General features: G+C 33.8%; 1 protein-coding gene across 11 annotated transcripts in view; it reads left to right on the top strand.

Annotated features, from left to right (window-relative positions):
- Klhl24 (kelch like family member 24) overlaps positions 1-12,856 on the top strand; it is a 44,422-nt gene that overhangs the window by 4,319 nt on the left and 27,247 nt on the right. For 6 of the 11 annotated variants that reach the window (XM_076868413.2, XM_076868414.2, XM_076868424.2 and 3 more), the window contains exons 2-3: positions 2,727-2,790; positions 7,983-8,963. In XM_076868413.2, coding sequence (XP_076724528.1) covers positions 8,044-8,963 — 920 coding nt within the window. In that variant the 5' untranslated portion in view covers positions 2,727-2,790; positions 7,983-8,043. Of the gene's footprint in view, positions 1-3; positions 1,440-2,726; positions 2,791-4,252; positions 4,527-5,319; positions 7,816-7,982; positions 8,964-12,856 lie in introns of those variants that run through there. The other 5 variants (XM_076868420.2, XM_076868421.2, XM_076868418.2 and 2 more) reach the window with 4 other exon arrangements.

A 12,856-nucleotide genomic window follows, 5' to 3' on the forward strand; every position in this document is an offset into this window, starting at 1 on the left:
AAAATTAAAAAATATATATATATAAAATTAATAAAGACTGGAGAATTAACTCAGTGGTAAAGAGCCAGAGCCCATAGGTTCATTCCCCAGTGCCAAAAAAAAAAAAAAAAAGTTTTAAGGCAAGGGAGAGAAACACTTGGGGGGGATTCAGTTTTTTCCTTGTGCCTTTGAAGACAGTATTCTTTTTAAATTATAGAATCATTGTTTAAGCTTCCTATATTTTTCACCATCAGACACTTTTTAAATTTTTCTCTCACCAAAGTGTATTATTTATCTAAGATTCTAGTTGACATAAGATAATCACTAGTTATATATCTAGCAAAAAACTAAAGATTTTAGTTGGTTTCAGATGTATCTTAAAGGGCTAAATCTGGTCTTGGTGGTTCCATTAAGAAACTGGAAATACTGAAAATTTCTTGAAGACTGGACTTTAAATATTGATTTTGTAAAACTTGCTTTAGGAACCACTTCTCCAGAATAATAACTTTAAATTGAAAATTTAACAGAGCATATTTATAATTTTTAAAAAGTAGTCATCAGGCTAAGCACTGTGATGCATGCCTGTAATCCCAGTGACTCAGGAAGCTGAGGCAGGAGGATTGCAAGTTTGAGGCCAGCCTCAGCAACATAGTGGGGCCCTGTCTCAAAATGTAGCTCAGTGATAAAAGTACCCATGGGTTCAATCCCCTGTGTCCCCACCCCCCCAAAAAAAGTGGTCATCAAGAGCTGTAAGTAGCTTAATGGTAAAGCAAGTAGTTAGTCACCATACATGAGTCCCTGGGTTTAATTCCCAGCATTGAAAGAAAGAACAGTGATCATCAAATAACTAAATTAGTTATGAGACACTAGAGTGGAAAAAAAATCTGAAGTTTAAAAAAACTGCTTGGTTTTATATAGTATGGCTTCTTTTGAATTACTGTATATTTTCAAAGAGAAATCTCTTCTTGATATTTATCCTTTTTATTTTTTAATCTTTATTTTGTTTGTTTTTATGTGGTGCTGATCTAACCCAGCGCCTCACATGTGTGAGGCACGCGCTCTGCCACTGAGCCACAACCCCAGCCCGGTAGTTAACCTTTCTTTTTGCTGCTGTGTTGTTTTTCATCCGTGGTTAAATTTAAGAAAATGGAGTAGTATAGAGCATAGCATGTGGATTCGCTACCACAAGTTGTAAGGGCTGTGTTAATCAGGATGTTGTTGGTTTCCTATGTTTTTTGATAGTCTTTAGAAGGCCCTCATTAATCCATACTATCTTTATGGCTGATAGTAACTTCTTTGTTTAAAATTCCTTTATTCTACAGGAAAAAGAATCTTGTTGCATTATAACAATATGATAGATCACTTTTGGTATTATATATTCCTTAAGACTGTACTCTGACCTACTCTGGCCCTTGGCCTAGAGGTCAGTATTACCTACAAGTCCTGCAGAAAATGTCCAGGTGAATTGCCTTGCCCTTTCTACTCTATAATGTATCCTTCTAGACTAGATGAGTCATGAGAAGCCTCTCTTCCAATTTGCACCTATGTTGTCTGCTAGAGAAATGCTGAGAATTTGAATCTATTTTAGTATCTGTCTTGGAGTTCTTATTTGATTCTGGTCTTAGCCAGCCCTGCAAGGTCTGAAATTGGATCTGAATCCAACATTTGCAATCCCATTGCCAGGCACAGACTAGGGTATCTATAAATGTTTCTGGAATTGACCTGAATCTTTTGATTGACTCAGGATCTAATTGTCCACTTGGAAACACTTACTTAGCCCCTGTTTTGACCAAGTTACAATATTCTTTATCAGGGGTGCCTGTCAGACAGACTTCTGAAATGAGGAAACACACAGGATAACACTCAGACTGGATAAAAAAATGTGTATATATGTTTAAGGAAAAATCAGTTGATAGTTTATATTTGATTTGAGGGTCAACTTTTGAATTTGCCTGAGCTTGTCTAGAATTTACGAGTTCTATTTATAAAAATATGGGCCTGAAACCAGGGCCACTTATATTTAAATACTCTTGCTATTCTGTGCACAGCTCGAATTTCTGATATTTTCTCTTTAAGTATTCCTCACCTTCCCTTCCACACACAAAAAAATAAATAATAAATAAATAAAAGCAGTGAATTAGTCGGTTGCTATAGGCATTATGTCTGTAAGGTTCAACAAAGCAGAAGAAATGCACATTTACATATCTCAAAAGCAATTAATAAACAGATTATATATTAAAATCTTAATTAAGGATTTTAAAACAGGTGTTTTTTTTCATGAATTCTTGAGCTTTTCTTATTGGTTTCATAGTACATAATATATTAGTAGCTAAACTGTTTATGTCTGATAATATGACAGACTGATAATTTTTAATGGCACCAAACTCAGATGAACATCAATTTCCAGATATTCCTCAAATATTCAAAGCACAATTATCACAGCATATGTAGTTTTTCATCTCACTGCTACATTTAGCTTCCTGTTGCCTTGAATGTTTGTTTATTCATCTTTTACTCAAGAAATCTTATTGCAGGATAAAATTGTCAAGTAAGGAAGCTGATAAATAAGAAAACTAATCTGTATATCAAAGAGCATAAAGTCATTAATCTGCTTAAGAAAGTGTTTTTCTTGTGACTTTCTATGAAAAAGTGAGCTTCCAGTTTCAACACATTAGTATATAATGCTAATAACTGTACCTAAATAATTAATATTTGATTTATATGTATCTGTTCTCCATTTATTTTAGGTGTGGAAATTAAAACAACATAAATATTTTGACTGAGGGCTTTGATCAAACAAATGCTAAAAAGGTATATTTGTAATATTTATAAACTATCTAAATATTGTTATTAGAGAATTTAAGCCATTTTCCTTTCTTTAGCCAGGGATTTCTTATGCCAGTCAAAGTAACAAGGAGCAGTTCTCTCTATTAGATCATAAAGAAAGGCCATGTCACAATTATTTCTGTTGCTAAATATTTAGCTACTCCTTTTTGTTCTTTCCTGAGAGCCTCAGTTCTTCTACGTTTTTCTCCAGTCTTGGAGATACCAAGATACATTATTTTCATTCATTTTTCTGGAACCTAGGCCAAATACATGTAATTTTATATTTACCTAGCAATCAGAAAGTAGGTCTGTAACATGAGTTCTACAGCTGAAAATAAATCCTAGAATGTCCTTAACCAGAATAATCTTTAAAAAGGCCATTCTTTTCAAATAAAGAGTGTAGCTCCGGGAATAAAACTCCTAAAAAAAAAAATGAGGGAAATAAAGAAGGAAATACTAGCTTTTCCTGATAAATAATGTAACTTTGGCAGCTAGTGAGTATCTTGACAGTCTGGTCACACTTGTGCCCACTAACATATCTATATACAACTTTCAGTAATTATTTTTCTTTGGAACAAATATGTTCCTACTGTTTATCCAGAGATTCCTAATTACTTGCTTACTTTTTCCTGGTAAGAAATAATTATGCTTTGATATTTGCAAAATTTTTAGAAGAATTCACTGTGTAATCTTCTGTTTTGTTTAAGTATGAGTTCATTTTTTAAATTTTTTTTAATTGTTGATAGAACTTTATTTTTATTTATTTATATGTGGTGCTGAGAATCAAACCCAGTGCTTCACACATGCTAGGCAAGTGCTCTACCACTGAGCTATAACCTCAGCCCATGAATTCATTTTTTATAAACCTGGAATCTATATTCAATACATACTTTGATACATGATTAAACTTTTGTTTTCCTTTTTAACCATTTCTGGTTAAAATTAAGTACTTTATTTGAATAAAGTGGAAAGGTTAATAAATTACACCTGGAAGCCCAAAAGATACATTTTGAAATACATCCACATTTCTAAGATGCTTCTGTGCAAATCCTTTACCCGGTCATAAATAGAGTTCTTATTTAGTGTTGTTTTGGAGACTGGTTAGTTGAGAGTTCTTAGGAAGTCCAGAGAAAGCAAAAATATCCCCAAAATCATGAGATAGTAGGCCATAGTTGCTTGAATGGATCTATCTGGTCTGTGAGATTGCCTATCTTATATACAAAGCAGTAAACAAGTGTCTTATTGCCGTTAACCACTTTGTAATCAGGTGATTTTACGTGTTCTAATACAGAATTCTCAGTTGGAGAATAAGACCTCTTTTATCAGTCAGTAAATCAAGGAATCATCTATGAGAATAAGGGACCGAAAATAGTAAAAAGACCCTTAACTCAAAGTTTTAATCAGTCTTATAGTAATACTTAATTCACTCAATATGTGCTTTTGTCAGCTTTTTTGCAGCTGTGGCCAAATGACCTGCAAGAACAACATAGAGAGAAAAGTTTACTTGGTTCTCAGGGTTTTAGAGATGGCCAACTCTATTTTTGTGGGCCCAGAAGGACGTGGCAGAGGAAAACAGCTCAGAATATGGCAACAAGGAATCAGAAAGCTCTGCTCACCAAAGGCATGCCCCCATGATCTACCTCCTCCAGCCACGCCCTGCCTGCTTCCAGTTAACACCCAGTTAATGCAGTCAAGTGGATTAATGCACTGATTCAGTTAAGGTTCATAACCCAGTCATTTTACCCCTAGACTTTCTCGGATTATGTCATACATGAGCTTTTGGGTGTCACCTCAGTCTAAACCATAACAATATACTGTCACCAAGTTTTGATACAGTAAGGTCATCAGAGAAAGCAGAATGTCATTTCACATTATTTTCCTACTTATCCATGTTAGCCAAAGGGAAATTCTTATAATATACTAATTTGTTTTGATTTCAAACACATTTCATTGAAAGTTATAAAAAAAGAAAACTATAGAGAAAGAATGGTCAAAAAGTTTTTATTATTGTTAACACCAGTAATCATGCAGCACTAGTCACAGTCACAATAGCTTGTACAAATTGCTTCAACTTGAAATGTAATAAGAATTTAAATTAGATATTATAAAGAATAAGTTCTTGATTTAGACAGCTGACTTGTGGGTATTCAGTCATTATTTGAACTTATATTAGTAAAGTATTAAGATTGAAATATGAATTATATTCCATGTCACCACAGTTTATCATAATTGAAATGTTCCCCAGTTATCACTTGTGATATTACATACTTAAGTTTCAACAACAAAATTAACATTCAGGCACAGGGGGATAGATTTTGGTGTATAGAAGTATCATTGAAGATAACTTTAAATTAAGACCATAATTTATATATATTCTCCTGCTTAAGATGAAAAGTTCCCTATGGGAACTTGGAATTTGGAAGTGACTCTATGCACTGTACATAGATTTTTAAAAATTTTTATTCTTTTTAGATATTCATAACAGTAGAGTACATTTTTACACATTATACATACATAGAGTATAACTTATTCTAATTAGGATGCCATTCTTACGATTGTACATAATGTGGAGTATCACTGGTGGTGTATTCATATATGAACATAGGAATGATACGTCTGATTCATTCTGTCTTTCCTATTCCCATCCCTCCTTCCTTCCCATCATTCCCCTTTGTCTAATCCACTGAACTTCTATTCTTCCTTCCCCCTGCTTAACTGGGTGTTAGCCACTGCTTATCAGAGAATGTACACAGATTTTTAAGTTTTAAACCATGTATAAATGTATGTGCACATGAACATGCACACATTTACATGGGCAACCATAACGCAACTAGTTAGATGACCTACAATGAGGCAAATACGAACTCTGTATGTAATCAGTTAGTGATAATAAATTTTAAAACTTAATCATAAGGTTGGGGGTGTAGCTCAGTGGTAGAATGAGTACAAGACCCTGGGTTCAATCCCAAGCACCAAACAAACAAAGCAAATAATAAAATACTTTATAAACTCAGATTATCTTTATTCATTTAGGTAATTTTCTCTGTCAAATGAGATAAAGACTAAAGTAAAATAATAATCTTTTCATATGGGATCACATTATTACAATTCAGAGGCAGGATGCTGGTATCTCAAAAATCCTAAAATGACTGAAAAGTATAATGCTCTTTTGTCTCCTCTAAGAATTCTGGCAAAAAAAAAAAAAAAACAGGAAGTTCTTGGAAATCTACCAGGTTACACTTGATTAACTGTTAGGATCTGAGACCTAACAAGGATAATTTAGAGAAGGAAAAACTTACTTTAGCTCATAGTTTCAAAGGTCTCAGTTCATGGTCTGCTAAGTCCATCACTTTGGATCTGAGATGAGGCAGAATATCCTAGCCGAAGGACCCAGTGGAGGAAAGCTGGTCATCTCATGGCAGTCAGAAAGCAGAGAGAAGGAAAGATGCTAGGGATAAATTATAAACCCCAAAGGTACATCCCCAGTAACCTACTTCCTCTAGCCACACTCTACCTGCCTACACAGTACAGTAGTCCTTTCCAACTATTAATCCATCAAATGATATAACCCACTGATTAGGTTATAGCTTTCATAATCTGTTCATTTCACCTTTGAACATTCTTACATTAATAGGAGCTTGGCAGGGGAGGCATCTCATATAGAAAGCATAACAGGAGCTAAAAATCTGTTTGATGCAACCACAGAGGTTTTATTTGCTATATGAAAAAACAAAACAGAAATGTGGAAAGAGAATAAAACAGGATAAAGATGATAAATAACATGGAAAAAAAGAGAATATATAATAGAATAAGTTATTCCTGATTTTGTTAACTACATATTTACTTCTTTGTGCCACTTAAGAATTTTTCAAATGTGGTACAATTTAATACATAACAGTATACACAATATATACAGTCTTATATTAAGATTATTAACTCTCAAATCTCAGTTTTATTTGCAGCTTATGAATATAGGATGGCATCTCATTTTTTTAGATTACCCACAAGGTCCTTTAGGTACCTTCTTGTTGCTACTGTACTTAGGCCTGAAATTCTGATTGATGAGATATTTCAAGAAGTTGGAATGTTTGGAAGGGGTTGTGCATAAGATTGTGAGGCTATGGAACTAGATAAGCATTACTTCCAGTACTATTAACTCAATTAATAATACATTTTAAATCATGTATCATTTTCTGGAGATGTGGAAAGAGAATAGGAGCAGAACTCCCTTAAAATTAGCATCATAGAGAACTGATGTCTGTAGCCAAGCGCCTAAATCCATTGGTTACTTATTCACAGTCATCTTTGGGAATCTGTGGGGTGTTTCTTATTAGCAAAAGGGAGGATGGCCATGAATGTTTTAATTTTTTAAAACAAAGCACTACCTATTTATAGCGGAAATTTTGAGGAAAATAAAGAAGGTAAATAAATCACTTAATTTTTAGACAGATATGCCTCCTTTTCTATCCCTAGATGCACTACTATATAAATTTTTTATTAGCATATGTTTTGTGATCCACTTTTTCATTTACTATCTGGCTAATACCTCACCATGTCAATAAGTAGCCTATATACTTTACAATGACTACATAGACTGTGTTCCATCTTTAAGATATTCTATGGTTTATAATCTATAGTAGGGCTGTTAAGTTGTTTTAAGTATTTTCTATTAATATGGCATTGACCATCTATAGATAAGACGTTCCATACAATCTTGTTTATTTCCTTAAGACAGATTATTAGAAAGAGATGTGGGTCAGACAGTATATATATTTTTAAAGTCTATTGATATATTTGGATAAAATTCTTATCCAGTAATGCTGTTTTAAGATAATAACTATTTATATTAGGATCAAATTCTTCATCATTCTGACTTCTTTGTAGTCCGTCAGTAGAATGAAACCCAACTGTAAAAAGAGAGACAGAAGGTTACTTATAATTGAAAAATACATAGTATCTTTTCAGCTGGGGAACTTCAAGACTACAAATTACCCTTAATGTTCTAATTAGGTAAATACAAATTTTTCTTTTATTAATGGTTGTTAAAACAAGATAGTCTCATATACCCTACGTGAAATTTATTAATCATGTGGTTTATATATTTACATCAAAATGAAATTATGTAATTTTAATGTTGAATTTTTTACATATTGAAATTCTTTCCTTTTTTATTTTAGACACATAAAGAAGACCCCTATCAATCATTTCTCGACAATTATATAGTCAACTAATGTAACAATGGTACTAATATTGGGACGCAGACTAAACAGAGAGGATCTTGGGGTGCGTGATTCCCCAGCAACTAAGCGTAAAGTTTTTGAAATGGACCCTAAATCTCTGACAGGTCATGAGTTTTTTGACTTCTCTTCAGGATCATCCCATGCTGAAAACATACTCCAGATATTTAATGAGTTCCGAGACAGCCGCTTATTCACAGATGTTATCATCTGTGTGGAAGGAAAGGAGTTTCCTTGCCATAGAGCTGTTCTTTCAGCCTGTAGCAGCTACTTCAGAGCTATGTTTTGTAATGACCACAGGGAAAGCCGAGAAATGTTGGTTGAGATCAATGGTATTTTAGCTGAAGCCATGGAATGTTTTTTGCAGTATGTTTATACTGGAAAGGTGAAGATCACTACAGAGAACGTTCAATATCTCTTTGAAACCTCAAGCCTCTTTCAGATTAGTGTTCTCCGTGATGCGTGTGCCAAGTTCTTGGAGGAGCAACTGGATCCTTGTAATTGCTTAGGAATTCAGCGCTTTGCTGACACCCATTCACTCAAAACACTCTTCACAAAATGTAAAACCTTTGCATTACAGACTTTTGAGGATGTGTCCCAGCATGAAGAATTTCTTGAGCTTGACAAAGATGAACTTATTGATTATATTTGTAGTGATGAACTTGTTATTGGTAAAGAGGAGATGGTTTTTGAAGCAGTCATGCGTTGGGTCTATCGTGCTGTTGATCTGAGAAGACCATTGTTACACGAGCTCCTGACACATGTGAGACTCCCTCTTTTGCATCCCAACTACTTTGTTCAAACAGTGGAGGTGGACCAATTGATCCAGAATTCTCCTGAGTGTTACCAGTTGTTGCATGAAGCAAGACGGTACCACATACTTGGGAATGAAATGATGTCCCCAAGGACTAGGCCACGCAGGTGAGAAGATTTACAAATATAGATAATAAAATTTTTTAAAATAGTTTTAAATCTCCTGAATCCAAACTCAGTGTAGTTATTTATTTGTAGTTTACATGCAGTTTTTGTACAGTTTAATATTTATTTGGGATTATGTAAATAATGAAAAGGAAGACTAGTGAAGACTGCATTCAACAATGCATTTTTTAAAATATTTTTTTGTAGTTGTAGATGGGCAGAATGCCTTTATTTTATTTGTTTATTTTTATATGGTGCTGAAGATCGAACCCATTGCCTCACACATGCTGGGCAAGCCCTCTGCTACTGAGCTACAGCCACCGCACAACAATGCATTTTTTTGATAATGTTGTCCTGAGCTATCAGAGAGTATTACAAAGGGTCTTTGCCACTGTGCTTGTCTCAACATATTACTACTAATTTCTCTCAACTTTTGTAAGACCTCAAACCTTTCCACTTTTCTTTCCAAGGGGTTTTTGAATACAGAGTAGCTAAATGGTAGGCTCCCTTAAGACTGAACAAATTATGTTATGTGGGTGTATGAATTTGGCACAATGAGTCCATTGTTATGTATAATCATAATGTACCAGTAAAAATAAATTGAAGAAACAATAAGCTTGCTTACTTAGACTGCCTCTACTTATTAAAAACAATTTGCACATCCACAGACTGACCTTTGTCCTCCAAGACTGAACATGGAATTTAGAGGTGAAGTAAGTAACTGGTATGCAAAGTGAATTCACAGATGTAAAACTCAGGTCTCCAACCTTTTATAAATGCTATAGTTACTATATTTAATGTCAGTCTCAATTTTTTAATCTTTTTTTCTGATATGAAATTATATCACCCTTTAGAACTTGTACAATTTATTAACATTGCACTGTATTTGTGTCTTCTTAGAAAAGGTTATTTCTGTAAAACACCTTTTGATTTTGATTGACAAAATATAAAAAAAATAAATTTTCATGCCTTATTAATAGAAAAAATACTGTTAATACCTATTTTGAGAAGCATTCCAGAAGAGAAGTTTTTTAATATTTTTCTGACAAAGCTAATATTGCTGTTCAGGTTTTTTAATTGTAGTTAAAAAATAGCATAACAGTTATCATCTTACCTATTTTTAGTTGTACAGTTCAATATTATTAAGTATATGCACACTGTTGTGAAATTGGAATTTTTCCCAGCATCTCTTTTTTTTTCTGTAAATTTACTGCAGCATATAAAACCACATTTTAAACTTTCATTTTAAGTGCCATTGTTACTCATTATGTCATGAAATATTCTATTTTTTAAATCTAAGCTAGTTTGGATGTAGCAAGATTTAATCCATTTCCTCATATGTAAAGTATGGATAATAAATGGGGTTTACTTCACAGGATTTCAGATTGGAACTATTAAATTCAATAATCCTTAGGCATCCAGCATATATGTAGAAAGTCCCTAATAATAACTAGCTACTATTATGTATGCAGTATTATATGCATCAATACTTGAAAGTCTAAACTTTTTATAATTAGATACAATATTGGGTAACTATTATAATACAAAATTAGGACCAGGCGCAGTGGCACACGCCTGTAATCCCAGCAGTTTGGGACCTTCCTGAGGCAGGAAGATTGCAAGTTCAAAGCCAGCCTCAGCAAAAATGAGGTGCTAAGCAACTCAGTGAGACACTATCTCTAAATAAAATACATATAGGGCTGGGGATGTGGCTCAGTGGTCTAGTGCCTGAGTTCAATCCCTGGTAACCCCCCCAAAAGAAATTAATATAGTATTTCCTTATACCAGGATGAGTAACTGAATTTACTTAAAGTCTAGAACATTTTATTCAAGTCTTTAGCAAAGCATAGAAAGCATACAATTTTATCCTATAATTACACTGATGTTTTTAAAAATATTTTGAGTTATAGATGGGCTCAATACCTTTATTCTATTTATTTATTTTTATGTCGTGCTGAGGATTAAACTCGTTAAGAGTCTCACAAGTGATAGGCAAGAGCTCTAGAGCTATAACCCCAGCCTGATTTTTTTTTTTTTGTAAGTTAATTTTTTTTTAAAGGACCATTAAAACACTTGGACTGATCTTAGGAATGTGGAAAGACCAAGTTTCCTAAATGTACTCATAAAGAAAACTAAATAGCTGTGTGATTATTAGCTCTTCTGGGACTTTTCTGAACACATAGTATCACTGTAAGGGTAAAATCACTTTTTCAAGCAGAATTCCCTTATAGCAGACAGAATGTTCTGGTGGTCAAATGAGGTTGACTAGTACCCAGCTTGTATATTTTATAGTACTAGAGTAGGGACCAAGGGTAATCCATTGTAAAATTCAAATAAGCCATTTATTGTATTATTTATAAAGATATAACCTGAATAGAATCAGATTGCTGAGTAGGTAGCTTATCATTCCTTTAAAGAGAAAATTTTCCTAATCCACTTAATTATTTGATTTCCAAAAATTTGTTTGGCATGTAATGTTTAAGGGAACCAATGCATTTTATACAGCAGAACACATCTATATGGAAGATTATAGCATCACCTTAGTTTAGGAAATGAATAAGAAAAAACAAGCTACAGTTATATTGAATTTGCAGGCCACTGTAAATATAATAGCAGATATTTATTTTATGTGGGCATTACATGAGGAATGGGGATTGAACTCAGGGGCACTCCATCACTCAGCCACATCCCAAGCCCTATTTTGTATTGAATTTAGAGACAGGGTCTCACTGAGTTGCTTAGCGCCTCATTTTTTGCTGAGGCTGACTTTGAACTGGCCATCCTCCTGTCTCAGCCTCCAGACCGCTGGGATTACAAGCATTCCCAACCCAGACCTTCTTTTTTTTTTTTTTTTTTTTTTTTTTTTTTTTTAAGATTTATTTTTTTAGGGCTGGGGATGTGGCTCGGGTGGCGGCATGCTCGCCTGGCATGCACAGGGTGCATGCACGGGGCGCTGGGTTCAATCCTCAGCACCACATAGAAACAAAAAGTAGAGATATTATGTCCACCTAAAACTAAAGGATAAATATTTTTTTTAAAAAAAATTACTTTTTAAGTTGTAGTTGGACACAGTATCTTTATTTTATTTTATTTTATTTATTTTATTTATTTATTTATTTAAGTGGTGCTGAGGATCGAACCCAGGGCCTCACTTGTTCTTGGCAAAGGCTCCCCGCTGAGCCACTACCCTAGCCCCAGATCTTCTGCTTTTTATTTGCAGGCCTCTTTTCAGTCCCTCTCCAACTTGATCTCTCTTTAGGATTTCTCCGGTTTTCTCCAGCTGCTCTTACTTTATATCTAGTCTTGGAAATACTGATTATCTTGTTCATCTCTCTCTCACCTTATGTACTTTCCTGTGTGATCTCATCTATTCTCATGATTTCAATTACCATACATGCTATTGACAACCAAACCTGTTATCTCTAACCCAAATTTTTTATTTGTTAATTCACATTTCTTTTGTTTGGATTTTAGATTTCTTTTATATGTTTTATTTATACACTTATTTTTAATTTTATTACTTAATTGTGTCTTTTAAAAAGATAGCATAGGCAAAATAGCAGGATTAAAATTAAACTTAACAGCTCATATTATCTCATGCCCAATCCATATTCAAATTTGAACTATTCTTTAATAAACTTGTATCCAATCCAGAATCACTCATTACATCTGGTTATTTCCAGGAAGTCTCTTTTTTTCCAAAACAGTTTCTTTTTCATGATTCTGAATTGTTGGAAAAAAATTGTCCATAAGAGAGCAACTAAGAACTGAACAGGGGGAAAGAGCATGAGGAAAAGATTAACATTAAACTGAGACGAATGAAGGGAGGGAAAGGGAGAGGGAAGGGAAATTGCATGGAAATGGAAGGAAAACCACATGGTTAATCACATATATGA

Source organism: Callospermophilus lateralis, chromosome 10 (genome assembly GCF_048772815.1).
Source record: "Callospermophilus lateralis isolate mCalLat2 chromosome 10, mCalLat2.hap1, whole genome shotgun sequence".
Taxonomy (NCBI): Eukaryota; Metazoa; Chordata; class Mammalia; order Rodentia; family Sciuridae; genus Callospermophilus; species Callospermophilus lateralis.